Here is a 13,179-nt window from a genome sequence, read left to right on the forward strand (position 1 = left end):
TGTAAATGTAAAAAGTAAATGAAGCTTTCTTGTAGTAGTTGGTTTAATTAAATTTTTCTTGGTTTGCTTTCTTTTTTATTAAGATATACATTAATATTCAATTATTAATTAGTCCAAGCCCCTGAAATAATAGGACAACATCTCAAGGTCTTCAGATTTCAAATTTGGCAATGCTGCCTAATCATGATTATCACATGATCAAATTTAATACTAGTACAATTGTTTAATAAACATCATTGCTAATAATAAACAGTATTCTAACCTGACTAGACATTATACCGTTTTGTATGTTTAAATTTATTTGAACTTCTATTATTTTTGCAGTTTAATTTACTGAAGTTCTAATGGGATTGTGTTGAAACATGAACTCAGTTGTAACAGCCCCTCTGATAATGAAGCCTTTACTGTGAGAAAACTGGGAAACTGAACTGGCTTCCTTTGAAAATAAGGGCACTCTACAGATTTTTTTTTTTTTTTTTTTTTTTTTTCCATGAGAAGGTGCACGAAGCACCTAACATACCAAGCAGGAACAAATAAAATAAAAAAAATAAAACATACCCCTGGGAAGCTGCCAGCAATGGTATTTTACAATTAATTTTATTATTTAAATTTTTTTTAAATGTAAAAGAAATATCAATTATAATTAATCTCAGTCTGATTTAGCTAGCAGTTTTATATTTCACGTTTTGTTGTTAATATTCTATACTGGAGGAGACTGGATGCATCACCATCCAGTTTGTGGATGACACCAAACTAGGGCAGGTTGTCAATGTGCTTGAGGGCAGGGCCAAGGTTCAGAGAGGCTTCCATAGGCTGAAGGAATGGGCCAGCAGGAATACTGGGAAATTCAGCAAGACCACATGCAAAGTGCTGCATATGGGGTGGACTGACCCCCCACCCAGGTGAGGGCTAGGGACCGACCAGCGGGAAGCAGGAAGAAACGGGAGTAACTGTGTCCTGGCAGTGATGAAGGCAACCAGCAAGAGGTCGTCTTTCACCATTACCTGGCCCCCACGAGACCAGAGCTGGAGCAGTGTGTCCTTTTTGGGGACCCCGAGTCAAGAAAGTTATTGATAAACTTGAGTGAGTCCCCAGGGGGCCATGGAACGGCTGCCCATGGAGCAGCTCTCCAGAACCCCCAGGGAGGTGGTTCAGAAAGCAGAGCCAGAGAAAAAGGTCATTAATCAAAGTGGGGTAATAAATAACTCACTATGAGCATAATTAAGGATTGGAATTAATTGCCAAGAAAGGTTGTGAAATCTCTATCCTGGAAGGTTTTCTAGAGCTGGCCAGCAAAGTCTGGTTTAAAGTGAGTCAGAGCTGACACGGCTTTTGAGGAGGAGGCTGGATGTCTGTCCTCCGATTCTCTGAGTACATCCCCACAATGTACCCGGGCCTCAGGGTGCAGCCTGACGATAAGTTACATTTTTCTATGACGGGTTTTTAGAGATTTTCTGTTCTCAGTCCCAGTTCTGAGCGCTTTATACTACTGAAAAGAGTCAAATGCTAAATTCCTACAATTTCTGTGCTTCATGTCACTGTATGGCCACAAAACGGCTTCTCAAGCTTCATTTCATCTGAGAAAATAAACTGTGGCAGGCAGTGAAGGACAAAGACCTGAGTATAAGCCTTCACAGTAGGGGAAACGTTTCTTTCAGTATACACTTAACTTACTAAGTGGTATATTTGTATGATACAGAACTACATCACTTCATTTTCCCTTGATAACTCACCGTTCAAAATATATTAGGAAGTTTATATTTGGGGGCAATAGGATTCTGAAAACTTAAAACCACAGAGAAACATTGAAACAGAAATCTGTCAACATAGGTAAAAGCTGGGATCTAGTCTGCAACTGAGATCATCACACAATCTCCATTTCAGTGGAGAAGGGATGATTCAGATCTCTTCTTTTTTTGTTATTATATGGTCCATGTCATTTACAGGCGCAAAAGAGGACACTATAAGAGAATGATGCTACTCTTTAACGTTTACAAAACAAACACACAAAAAAGACAAGCAGGCAAACAAACAGGAAAAAAGGAATAAAAGCCTTACAGGTCTCTTGCAGTCCCAGCAATTTGAAGAGATTTTCTATGCAGTTACAGTTCTGAGTATGTTGTAAGTAATACAAGTCCAAATAACACAAAAAGTAATAAGGTTTGGGTTTTTATTAGGAATATTTTTCTGAAAGTCATTACTTAGCAGTGGACTTTCATGTTGGAAAACTGAACTTGACAGACAGAGATGAAAAGAGTCTATAAACTTATAACATCCTTGGAAGTCACTTTTTTCCCTTCATTTTCTTTTGATCTTGTAAGCAATACTCCTAATTTCCCATTACATGTTCTCCATTTGCTTTTTAACTCATATACCTCATTTCTCATTACCTTTAATATGTGTGGTTTTCCTCATTTTTTTTCTCATCTAAATAATAAAAAATGCATGCCTTTGTTTCTGTGGCATCAAAAGTTTTCATTGCCCTTTAACCTATTAATCCTACAAAGCAGAAACACCAGCTATTCCCTTCCTCATTCCACCAGTACATATTTGAAAACCTGGCATACTTCGTCTCAGACTAAACTGCATTTACTCAGTTTTTTCACTTTTACTTTGAAAACGTTTTTCAGGACTTCCGGCCATCCTTTCTGAACGTTCTGAAATTCGTCATATTTTATCAGATCCACTTCTAATTTTTTAAGGTCTAGACCTATTCCCTACCACGCCCAAGCCCCTCCTGCCTCTGGCTTGGCATCCTTAATGAATATAGTAAGGATTTTATTCATACAGTTCATTAATTAGTATCTTTAGTAATAAAAGGTCCAGAATAAACACCTGAAGAATTCTACTCAGTACCCTCCAGCATTTTAGAAGAAAATTGTTGGAAACAACTGAGTACAAATTTCTAGAACTAAATCATATATCTCTAGTTTGCTCATGTGAATATCATACACAGTATCAAAAGTCCAGAGTAAAAAATGTGTATTCCCTGCCTGCAAGCACACATCGACTGTTATCAGGTAACATTTCCAATGTGTATTTGCACCCACTGTATTGGATGTGATCTTTCAAAATGCTGCAAGTTTCTTTACAGACATCAAAAGAGCTTAACCTGAACAGAAAACAGGGACATATTATGAGACTTCTTCTTCAGCATTATATAAAGGCAAAAAACATGAACAAAAGATAAGCCCACCTTATGACTCAAACGTAGACGTGAAAAACACATGTTTAATACTGTATTGACAACTATTTATAGTGTCGTGTATCCTTACTCTTGCATAATTAATATAACACTTTAGAAAATTGACTGCTGCTTTCTGTAGGGAAGAAAAAGAAAAAAAAAAGTTCTTTCTGCCTACTACTTCCATTAATGTTTTGGAGGAAGATATCAAAAGCCATTTGTAACGCTTCTACAGAATGGACATAACATTCTCTTGGCAAGGCTGCCTGTAAGGCTTTGCCAGCACGGGCTGCACAGCTCAGCAGCTCCACATCCCCTGCTGATGTAGCCGCTCCCGCTCCACTCACCTGCACAAAACCTGTGCCCAAACCTGTTCTTACACAAAGGGCAGGAAGATTTTCCTCACATTTACTCGGGAAGGAGATGCTGCCTTGCTGATGGAAATAGACTTTGAATATTGCAGTCACAGGAAATAATGATACATCAAAATAGATCTGAAGATTATGTAAACTGTCTAAAGGAAATACTGAGCCTGGCATGGAAATACAGAGCTTTTTGCTCTGTATTAGTGAACACTAAGTAAAATGTCAAATCTACATTGTATGTCAAATCAGATTTTCTATACAAAAGGGATGACAACCACAGAAAAAGTCAATGAGGCTGGGTCTGATAGAAAGAGTGGCGTGCTCTGAATGTTTGCTGTAATACAGATGATGGAGACAGGAGTCTGAAAATACTCTCTGATGAACAAAGTCAGGTTTTCTACTGCTTTCACTTTTAGATCTTACTTTCTTGGTATGAGAGAAAATCAGAAACAGCAAAAATATCTTTACTGAGAAAACAGTAATTACAATTGTGAAAATTGACATTCTGAGGTTAAACTATTTTCTGTCAAGGAGTGGCCTTTTCTTGCATTAATGTGCAAAGACCTGGACTTAGATAACCATGATGTCAAAGACAGCAGTTAAACATGCTCTTAATTGTCATCAAAGCATGGGAGACTCGAGCTTGGGCTTTATTCTAAACATGCATTTCAAGTTGCTTCCTGTGACCTCTTGTCAAGAATTTGCAGACTACTCTTCTGAAAAATATATACGTATTTGTGGAAAAACTGATAAAATGCTTCTCTCTGAAAGAAGTAATCACTCTTAAGATAGCGGAGATCTTTTCCTTGTGCAGAAAACAAGTATACGGTGTTGATGTTGTTCTTGTTGCATTATAGATTGGGGAAAACCAACAAATGAATGAACCATGTTTTCCTAGTCTATGAGAATTTTCATCCTTCATGTGGGAATAAAACTAATATTGTAGATGAGCACAGATTAAATGAACAGATTTAGCATCCTCAAGAGTGCTACTTTTTTGGTAAGAGTAAATAAGAAAAATTCTTAAATTTTTAATTTTCCAAAAGCATAAAAAATCATGCTCTATAAAGAATATGAAAAGACAGAATTGGACAACTAAAGAAAAAAAAGCAGGATCCTGTTCCTCACTTTATCACTCAACTATACCTCGTTATAAAACAGAGTGATAGTGAACGTTTTCAATATAATTGCAAACTAGCCATTAGCGGTATGAAATAACTGAGTGTTGATAGCTCTCTGTTATATATACAGTACTTCAGAACATTAACAAATCATTTACAGAACACATTAATCCTTCTCATTGTGAGTATATGCAGATGAAAATATATTTGCAAGCATGCTGGTCCATCAAATGTGCTGCTTCTTAGATGATTTCAAGAACACCTGTTTGGCTTCATTCCAATACACATATATTCAAGTACCATAACATAGTTATTGGAAAATATCCTTTCAAAATGATTTCCTCAAATATCTCATGTGTCTTTCCCTTTGGTACTCAGTGCTGCTTCTGTACACATTTTATGTCTTCCTTTCTCATTACTAGGTAGAGAATATATGTAGTTACACGTTTACTTCTGCCATGCAGGTACTGAAAGATAACTTCCAAAACAAGTATGCAGTGGGTTGAATGACCGCTGATCATAATCGTGCTTGAAACAATTGAACTAAACTTGTCCCACTGAAAGTATGTACTATGTGAATAGGGTCCCCTCATTCCTCCATATGAAGATTCTGGCATCATCCCAGAGGTGACAGCAGCACTGTCTCTCTGCCATCCCTCACTTTTTACTCTCAGGAGCGTGAGGAGGACAACTCGACCATTCTCCTGTCCCCCAGTTCAGTGCCGGACTGCAGGATGCAGAACCTGCCTCCCTGGGATGCTTTCAAAAGCCATCGGTCTTAAACTTTGAGATTTAGCAGGAGGTGTGGGGAGAAAGCTATGGTTTGAATACAGGGGTTTGACCTAAGCTCTTTGTACAGTATAAACACACTCAAAATACTGTGCACAAGACATCCTGCTAAAGAATTTATATGAATACATATCAAGATATTACTCCTGCAAATCATGCTTTTTTGAAACTCCTGTGGAGCAGAGACTTCTCTTAGGCATTAATAAAACTGCTCAGAAAACAATCATTATTCTGTTCCTCAGAAAGCATCTTAATGTGGTGATTTCATTACATAAGAGTTCAGTGCAGTGGAACTGGGTCCTCTAGATACTGTTCCAGGATAAGAACGCTTGCTTGGGTCAGGGGCAGGGAGATGGGGAATGCAGTTTGCTGAAGAAGGTTTATGAGAAGAGAATCTTAGATGTTTACAGCACAAAATCGCATTCGTTAAGTCTGTGGCTGGCAGGAGCTTGTAAATCTAAGTACAGCAAGAGAGCTCTTAGCCAAAAACTTGTTTTCTTTACTGTTTTAGTGCAAGATCAAAGAATATAAACAAACACAGTATTTTGGGTTTGTGTTTTGGTTGTATTTAGGCTACCAGCTCTTTTTTTTTTTTCTGTAAGTCAAATACTCAGAGAGTGGTTGCTTAGAATAGAAACCTGATGAAACTGTTTAAATCAAAATCTTTCTGAAAAAAAAAAAAAAGGTTCACTTTGCATAAAAGCCTGAAATACCACTGTATATACTTAGGAAAGAATTTCCATTTTTTTATTGCTAAGCTCTAAGATAATTCTTTAAAAAATAATTTCCCAAGCAGCACAAGCTTTTGACGTTTAAAATGATACAGTAGGTTGAATCCTCTAAGAAATTGACTTCTGCTTGATAGATTTCTTGAAAGAATTATTATTTTCACCTTTTTAGTCTTATTTTTTCTTTTATTATGACAGCTCAAGTGAATCGTCTTAATCCTAATAAATAGCACCAAAACAATGCTTAAATGATACTTTTTCAGTTAAATAATAAAATCCATCTGGAGTCCTACTTTGCCAATCTAGAATATCCATATTCTACACCAATGATATGCAATTTGTCTGACTCCTTCCTCCAGGATGTACTCGGGAAAAGTAGCAGTGAGATTCAATATTAAGAAGTGACTATTTTTAGTTATATAACAATAAACAATTAGTTTTAAGTTACATTTGCCAAAATAGATGGATCTGTATTTGGATACATGGTGTACTATAGTTCATCTACTTAGTACTGATATGAATGTAAAAATATGTGCATTTGCAATAATGTTCAGTTAGACTTGACTAAAAAAACTCTTTGAAAGGCCCAGATTCCCTGTCCGTTAAGAAGTCAACAATCATCTCTAAACTATTATTTTAGTCTAGCACTACAGACATACTTTCTATTCAGTCCACCTCTATATCGCTCCTTCACAAAATCTCCGTATTTTATGCACATGAATTAAAAGAGAACTAGAGGTCTAGGTCTTCTAACTGGAAAGTCCCTTGACTTGTCAGTAAGTAGTCAGACCTGGCAGCTCCTGCTCTAGTACAGAATTTTATTTATCAGTGAGATAATAAACTAATATGCTAATAGCAAAACACACACCTCCCATACGCAGCCACAAGAACATACGTACATTACTAAAGGTACCAAACCATGAGCTACCTGTCTTCTAGGAGTTTTGCAAGACACTCATTTTCAGTTGTTTCTATTAAAAATAAATAAATAAATTTATACCCCTACTTATGAGAAGAAAATGTATTAGAAGATAGGCCACGGGAAAAGTGCTAGATTGTATCAAATCCTAGAATTCCATCTAAGAAATGTTTTATATTGGATGTTATTTTCCTCATGAGTTCAGTATTTGTATATTTCTCCAGGGCTAGAATATGTTAGGAGAATATTGGAGGAAAAGAAAATGTTATCAATGTCATTACTACTACTATAAAATATATATTTATGCATAGCTTTAAGCAAGATATTTTTGAAAATATGCAGATTCATGCAGTTTGAAATGCCTTTTTTTAATAATTAGGAATTTTTTTTCTGGCTAAAAGTAATTTGATACATTTAATTTATTTTTCTAAGTATTAAAACAATACTTGCTATGCAATTAGCAGTCTTGTAAATCATCACTAGACAATTTAGCTACCTGGGTGTTTACTACTTCTGCATTTAAGAAACCATCCCCAACCCATAAAAAACAGTTACCTCTTACCCAAATCTTATGCCATTTGAGAGACAGCAAAGTTAGCATTTTATTTTTGTTTTTTGTCTAAAGCAACATAAGGAATTAGAAGCTGAAACAGAAAGAAGTTCCAGATACAAACATACGAAAAAAAAAACCAACACAAACCAATAAGTGATCTTTTTTGTGGATCACCTGGTGATATATGGACATTGACAGGGTCCTTTTTTCTACTTTATCTATCCTTTAAAATACTTTTATTTTTTTTGCATTTGCTTTTTCACATGTATCTTTTGTCTTTGTTGTTAATGTATGATGTAAAATTTGATACAGAAGAAAAAACAATTTTAGAGTAAGGAAAAGCCATCTATTTTGGGACTTAAAGATCCAGACACATAGGAAAATGAACGGCAGCTGAGAACCTCCTTGCAAATGGACAAGCTGTCTGCCAAAGTACAGTAAGATACTCTTGGGAATGTTATTCTGGTCTGATATAGAACGCATGTTTTTGGAACAATCACTTCTGAGTTCAATTATTCTTCATAAGACATTTTTTCCACAAAAAACTGTCAAGTCATTTCTTGTGCTCAGGGGCAAATTACTATGTGGGATTGGTTTATCACACAAAAGGTGTCAGGAAAACATTTCGCACTAGGCAGTGTTCTCATGTAAATTTGGTCCTTTGTGATAATTTATTATGACGGAATTCTAAAACATCACTGTCTGATCTGAGCTTGTGGGCACAAGAAGCAGAACTCTGTGATTCAAAAACAACACGTGTTCAAATAGAAAACAGCCTATTAGGTTTTTGTTTTCTGTAGCAGTTATATCTGATACAGATAAACAATTTTTTTCCCAGCAAAGGTTCTCATCATAACTAGAGATCATAACAGTGAAATGCATTAAGCATAAAACCCGGGTTTGCTTTCTTTTCCTTCAGGCCAAGGTTGCAAAGGACTGCAAGGACAATTTTGTATTTGAAATTATTTACAGCCAAAATTGCTATTACTTGATTATTGGTGGATAATTTTTATGTATTGTGGTCAAATATTTTGATATATAAATGATGTTAGCTGTGATATCTACCATTTAGAAACACTAAAAAACCAACTGTATCAGAGGCCGAAGGCCTTAATTCCCACTACCTTGGTGCCTAAATGTCAACTGCACACATCAGAAAATAAAATTAAAATAAGTAGATCTGAGACGAAAAATTGATCGTAAAATGATGATGCAATTTTTAATATGCAGAACAATCTACATAATCTTCAGTGTATACTTGTCCATCAAAACCCATTGATATCCAATTAACAATGTGAACAGAAGGTGCGGCTAATAAAATACTTACAGGACTAATATTATCAATGGGCTATTATAGTTAAATATGTCATGTTTGGAAATAAAAAAAAATTGTTTGATGGCTGAAGGCTGGATGTGAGGGGTTTTTTGAGAATCTGGGACAGCAACTACTATATCTGGTTTTGATGGATAAATTTCATTCTGCATTTGGACATTGGTATTTATCAGACTGGCCTGGGTATTGTCAGGTTTGAGCAGGATCCAGACATTAAATTTGGTTCAGACTAGACTCAGTCCAGGGGGAATTTTTGATGCTTTTACTCTATGAGGAGCATTTAATTTTCTCTCCATTTAAGTGTTCTTTAGAAGAATTATTTCTTTATTTCCCCTTTGAGTTTTAGAAAAAATGGGCTTGGAACCGAAACAGTGTCAGGTCACATGTCCCAGTTCCTGATAATCATGTTTGCGCATCAGTCCCACAGCTTATAAACAGCATTGGGGAGGCTTGATGCTATCTATATTTGCTTTGGTTTTAAGCAGAAAAAATTGGGGAAATAAAAAATTGGTTATTGTAGGTCATGGTCCAAGTATCTATTTTAGACTGAAGTGCTCTTATTTTGGGAAATCATGAGATTCCCTGAATTTTTACTTCACTAGGAGCTGCTAAAGTACAATTTTGGACAAAGGAATTTGGGATTCTGGTTCCAAAATTTGGCTACGTCCAGCTTTTATAGCCATCTAGTGTTTCCCCCCTGGCCAGGAAGTATTTCCTGCGTCTGTGTAGCCTGGTTATGTTAGGGGTAGGGGAGATAAAACCCTTGCGTGTTCCCCCTAATCCTATCACACTCTAAATCACCTCATTCATACTGACTCCACCAATGCTGCTTTCCCCATTTCCTGAGTTACTTAGCAACAACCATCCCTCCCTTTTCCACTCCCCCATCCATCCTTTCATTTTTTTTTTTTTTCCTTTGCAATCACGATTTCCAGGCTGTTTAGAAAAATGAGGATGCTCAGCAGCACAGGGCAAGCTTTTCCTTCCAACCTCCCTTTTTATGCCTGCCAAATCCTTCTTGCCTCCCAAATGAAAATCAAGGCTGCCTGCATGTGTGTAATCAAAGGTTAAAAAGCACCCCGGCTGACACCACGCATGTGTTAATCTGTGCTGCAGCAGAGTGCATCATTTCCACTTTGACCTCAGAGTTAATCTGCATTCAGGCAGAAGATCCATTGCTTTATTCTTTCTTTTTTGTTGTTTTTTTTTTTTCCTCTCCTCTCATTTGTTCTTTCTATTGCTTTATCGGGTTTTGTTGCATGTGTGTGAGTGGTTCTGTAAATGTGTGCATGTGTATGTATTTCTTCTTTCCTTGACTGTTTTTATTCTCCGAGTGTCTGTGGTTTTGTTGGTTTGGGGTTTTTTCTTTTGTTTTTTCTTTTTTTTTTTTCCCTCTCCCAATTATATTATTCCCCTAGATTTGGAAGCTGCTGCCTGCTGCCTGAGCTGACGTTTCTGATTATATCTGCAAAGGGCTTGTGCAGATCTAATTTCTGTCCCCCTGCATATTAATTCCCGCAGCTGGGCGCAACGTAACATCCCACTGACGGGACCTGGTAGGGAGGGGGGGATAACCACTACCAAAAAAAATTAAAGAAGGAGACGGATCCATCTGCAACCCGGAGGAAAGGGGGAAAAAACTGGTGGGGGGGCTGGAGAAAAAGAGATGATTCCTCCAAATCCGACAAGCCTGGGGAGCACTGCATTCTTGAATCCTGCATTTTCTCTCAAAATGATGGTGTGGGCACTTCTGTTCCTCTGTCTCATCCAGTGGTAAGATGTGCTTTCTGATTCTGTTTGGGGGGGTGGGGGGTGAGGGAGGGCTGGGGGGCGAAGAATCTGTTTGCAAATTTGCAGAGCTGCGGTGAGAATGCCGGAGGTTTGGATGGTGGCATTACACTCACCTATCTCCTAGCTGCTCAGATCTTACAATGTTTTATTTCTCTTACATTGCTGTCGCTCTGAAATGGACAGGGAGGATGAGCAGCGGGTGTGTATGATGGTGGTACATGCCGCGCATTTCGTAGAATTTGATGCCATATTAATGAAGCCTTTTATCTCTGAATTATTGTTTGCTACAGTGCATGGAGTTATAGTACAGCTGTGTTTTGTGGGCAGAATGTCAGGGCATTCACACTTGTTTTCACCTCAGCAGCCACATCATGGCTGTGCCCGGGCTACGGGCTCCCCGGTGCCCGAGGTTTGTTCCTCTGTCGGAGCCGGGGAAGGATCGAGGACCAAAGACGGGGCTGCGGGTCCCTGCACGAGCCTCCCCAGGAGGCAGCGAGGTGCTGCCTGCATTTCCCAGCTACCGAAATGCTTTTAATGCTGATGGAACAAGCAAAGGGATGCAATAGTGTTCGCTGAACATATGAGATGGATGTTTACAACGGCATTTACCCCCCCTCACTGACACATGTGCTGTTTGAAGACAACCTGTGCGTGCTGCATATGTGTATTGTATATACAAATGTAAAGAGCTAAAAATCTTAACAGCAAAGGAAAAAGGAGTTTGTATGTGGATGAGTAGAATGTGGAGGGGAGGAGTGAGTACTGCTGCAGTGCCAAGCATTACGCTGAACCAGACATTCTTGCAAAAATTTGTGGACTGTGCATTTAAGAGGTTAGATGAGAAAGTAGCACTGCATTGCAAAGCACCTGGCCTGGCCTTTGGGAACAGCGGCTTCTCACAGCTGCACAAGCCCCGTTGTCATTGATCCATTAAAGAACTTAGTGCCCACTCTCTTTTCTACTATTAGTGCTGTATGCATCCAGCTTCTCATTCAAATTCACCTTCTTTCTTCTCCCCTTCTTTTACCTGGACACTACCATACTAAAATTGGGTTATGTTTGCCTTTTTGTTTGTTTGTTTAAGAAAAATCTGACATTGAAGCTGCAGTGGTAGGATTTTTGTTCTAGGCAAAATAAAAGGCTAAAATTATTGGCCAAGGAAATGATAAGTTGCTGGGTTTTAGAGTAACTTTCTTCTCATAAAAAAAGGACTCTGCAAAGAATTCCTGTGAAAAGAAACTTCAAATGGTTGAAAATGGAGTAGAAAGTGAAATAAAACTTGGTGTGCCTACCATGAGGCTTTGTTATTGGGAGTAAGACGTGTAAGGTACCTCTGATTCTTACAGAATAATTTCAGATCACTATGTGAATACAGCAATGGAAAATGAGCTTTTACATGATTTCATGAACACAGAGTCTCAGATTATTTTGACATAAAACTTCCACTAAAATAATCCAAGATATCTATTTTAACACGCTTCCTTCTTTTCACTCATCGTTCAGAATAACATACCCCAAGAGGAATTTGGCCTAAATTATTTCATAAGCTTTAAAATAAACTCTTCATAATGCAAATTAAAGTTTTATCTCAGCAAAAGGTTCTGTTTTCTCTTCAGAGCCATCTGATGGCCAAGATGGTTTCTTCTGACAGCTTCCTGACTTCATACTTTCAAAGAATAAATAATAGACAGAGAAACAATATTAAAAAGCTACAAGTAAAAGTGAAAGTTATCCTTACTGCTTTATAAAAATATTTTAAATGAGTCAATCTGAAAATACTATTTTAATTCTAATAATCAGGACGCTTTTCTCCTTCTGTTGTGGAAGAAACTATTAGTTTTGGAAACACATGGACCAAGACAGTGTTATAAAAGTTGAACTTAGATACTGTTTATTTATATCCAGGATGCAAGTTTTTCTCTGTTAAAAACCCATCAAACACTTCAGAAGGAGGGAATATCATTGTATTATGTGCCACCTGTCTTGGACACTGAATTCTTAAAGGCCAATGCATAACTCCATGTTATGCATATGAATAAACGTTTTGACATCAATCAGAATACGCACAAAAGTTTAAGTATTTGCAGAATGTGATCAAAGTAATTGAACACATGAAAACTGATTACCAATACTACACAGAAGTTTTCCCCCTATTAATAAAAAAATTACTATGTAGAGAAAAAGAAATCATTGCACAATCATTGTTATTTAGAAGAATAGAGAAAGAAGAGGAAAGTTAAGGCATCATTCAGGTGCTAATGGAAGCAGCTAAAATTTTGGCATTGACTTCAGCAAACCATGATTTGAACGAATTCAGAACCAATGTCATATTACAGCACTGCAGGATTTTACTTGGAGAATAATTTTATGTATCAGTTTTACTACATGCACACAGT

General features: G+C 37.3%; 1 protein-coding gene across 1 annotated transcript in view; it reads left to right on the forward strand.

The window, feature by feature from the left end:
* Window positions 1-10,658: 10,658 nt before the first annotated feature.
* GABRG2 (gamma-aminobutyric acid type A receptor subunit gamma2) overlaps window positions 10,659-13,179 on the forward strand; it is a 64,879-nt gene continuing 62,358 nt past the window's right edge. The window contains exon 1 of the mRNA XM_065644193.1: window positions 10,659-10,765. Within this exon, the coding sequence (XP_065500265.1) occupies window positions 10,659-10,765 (107 nt within the window). The remainder of the gene's footprint in view (window positions 10,766-13,179) is intronic.

The sequence above is a fragment of the Caloenas nicobarica genome, chromosome 13 (assembly GCF_036013445.1).
Source record: "Caloenas nicobarica isolate bCalNic1 chromosome 13, bCalNic1.hap1, whole genome shotgun sequence".
Taxonomy (NCBI): domain Eukaryota; kingdom Metazoa; phylum Chordata; class Aves; order Columbiformes; family Columbidae; genus Caloenas; species Caloenas nicobarica.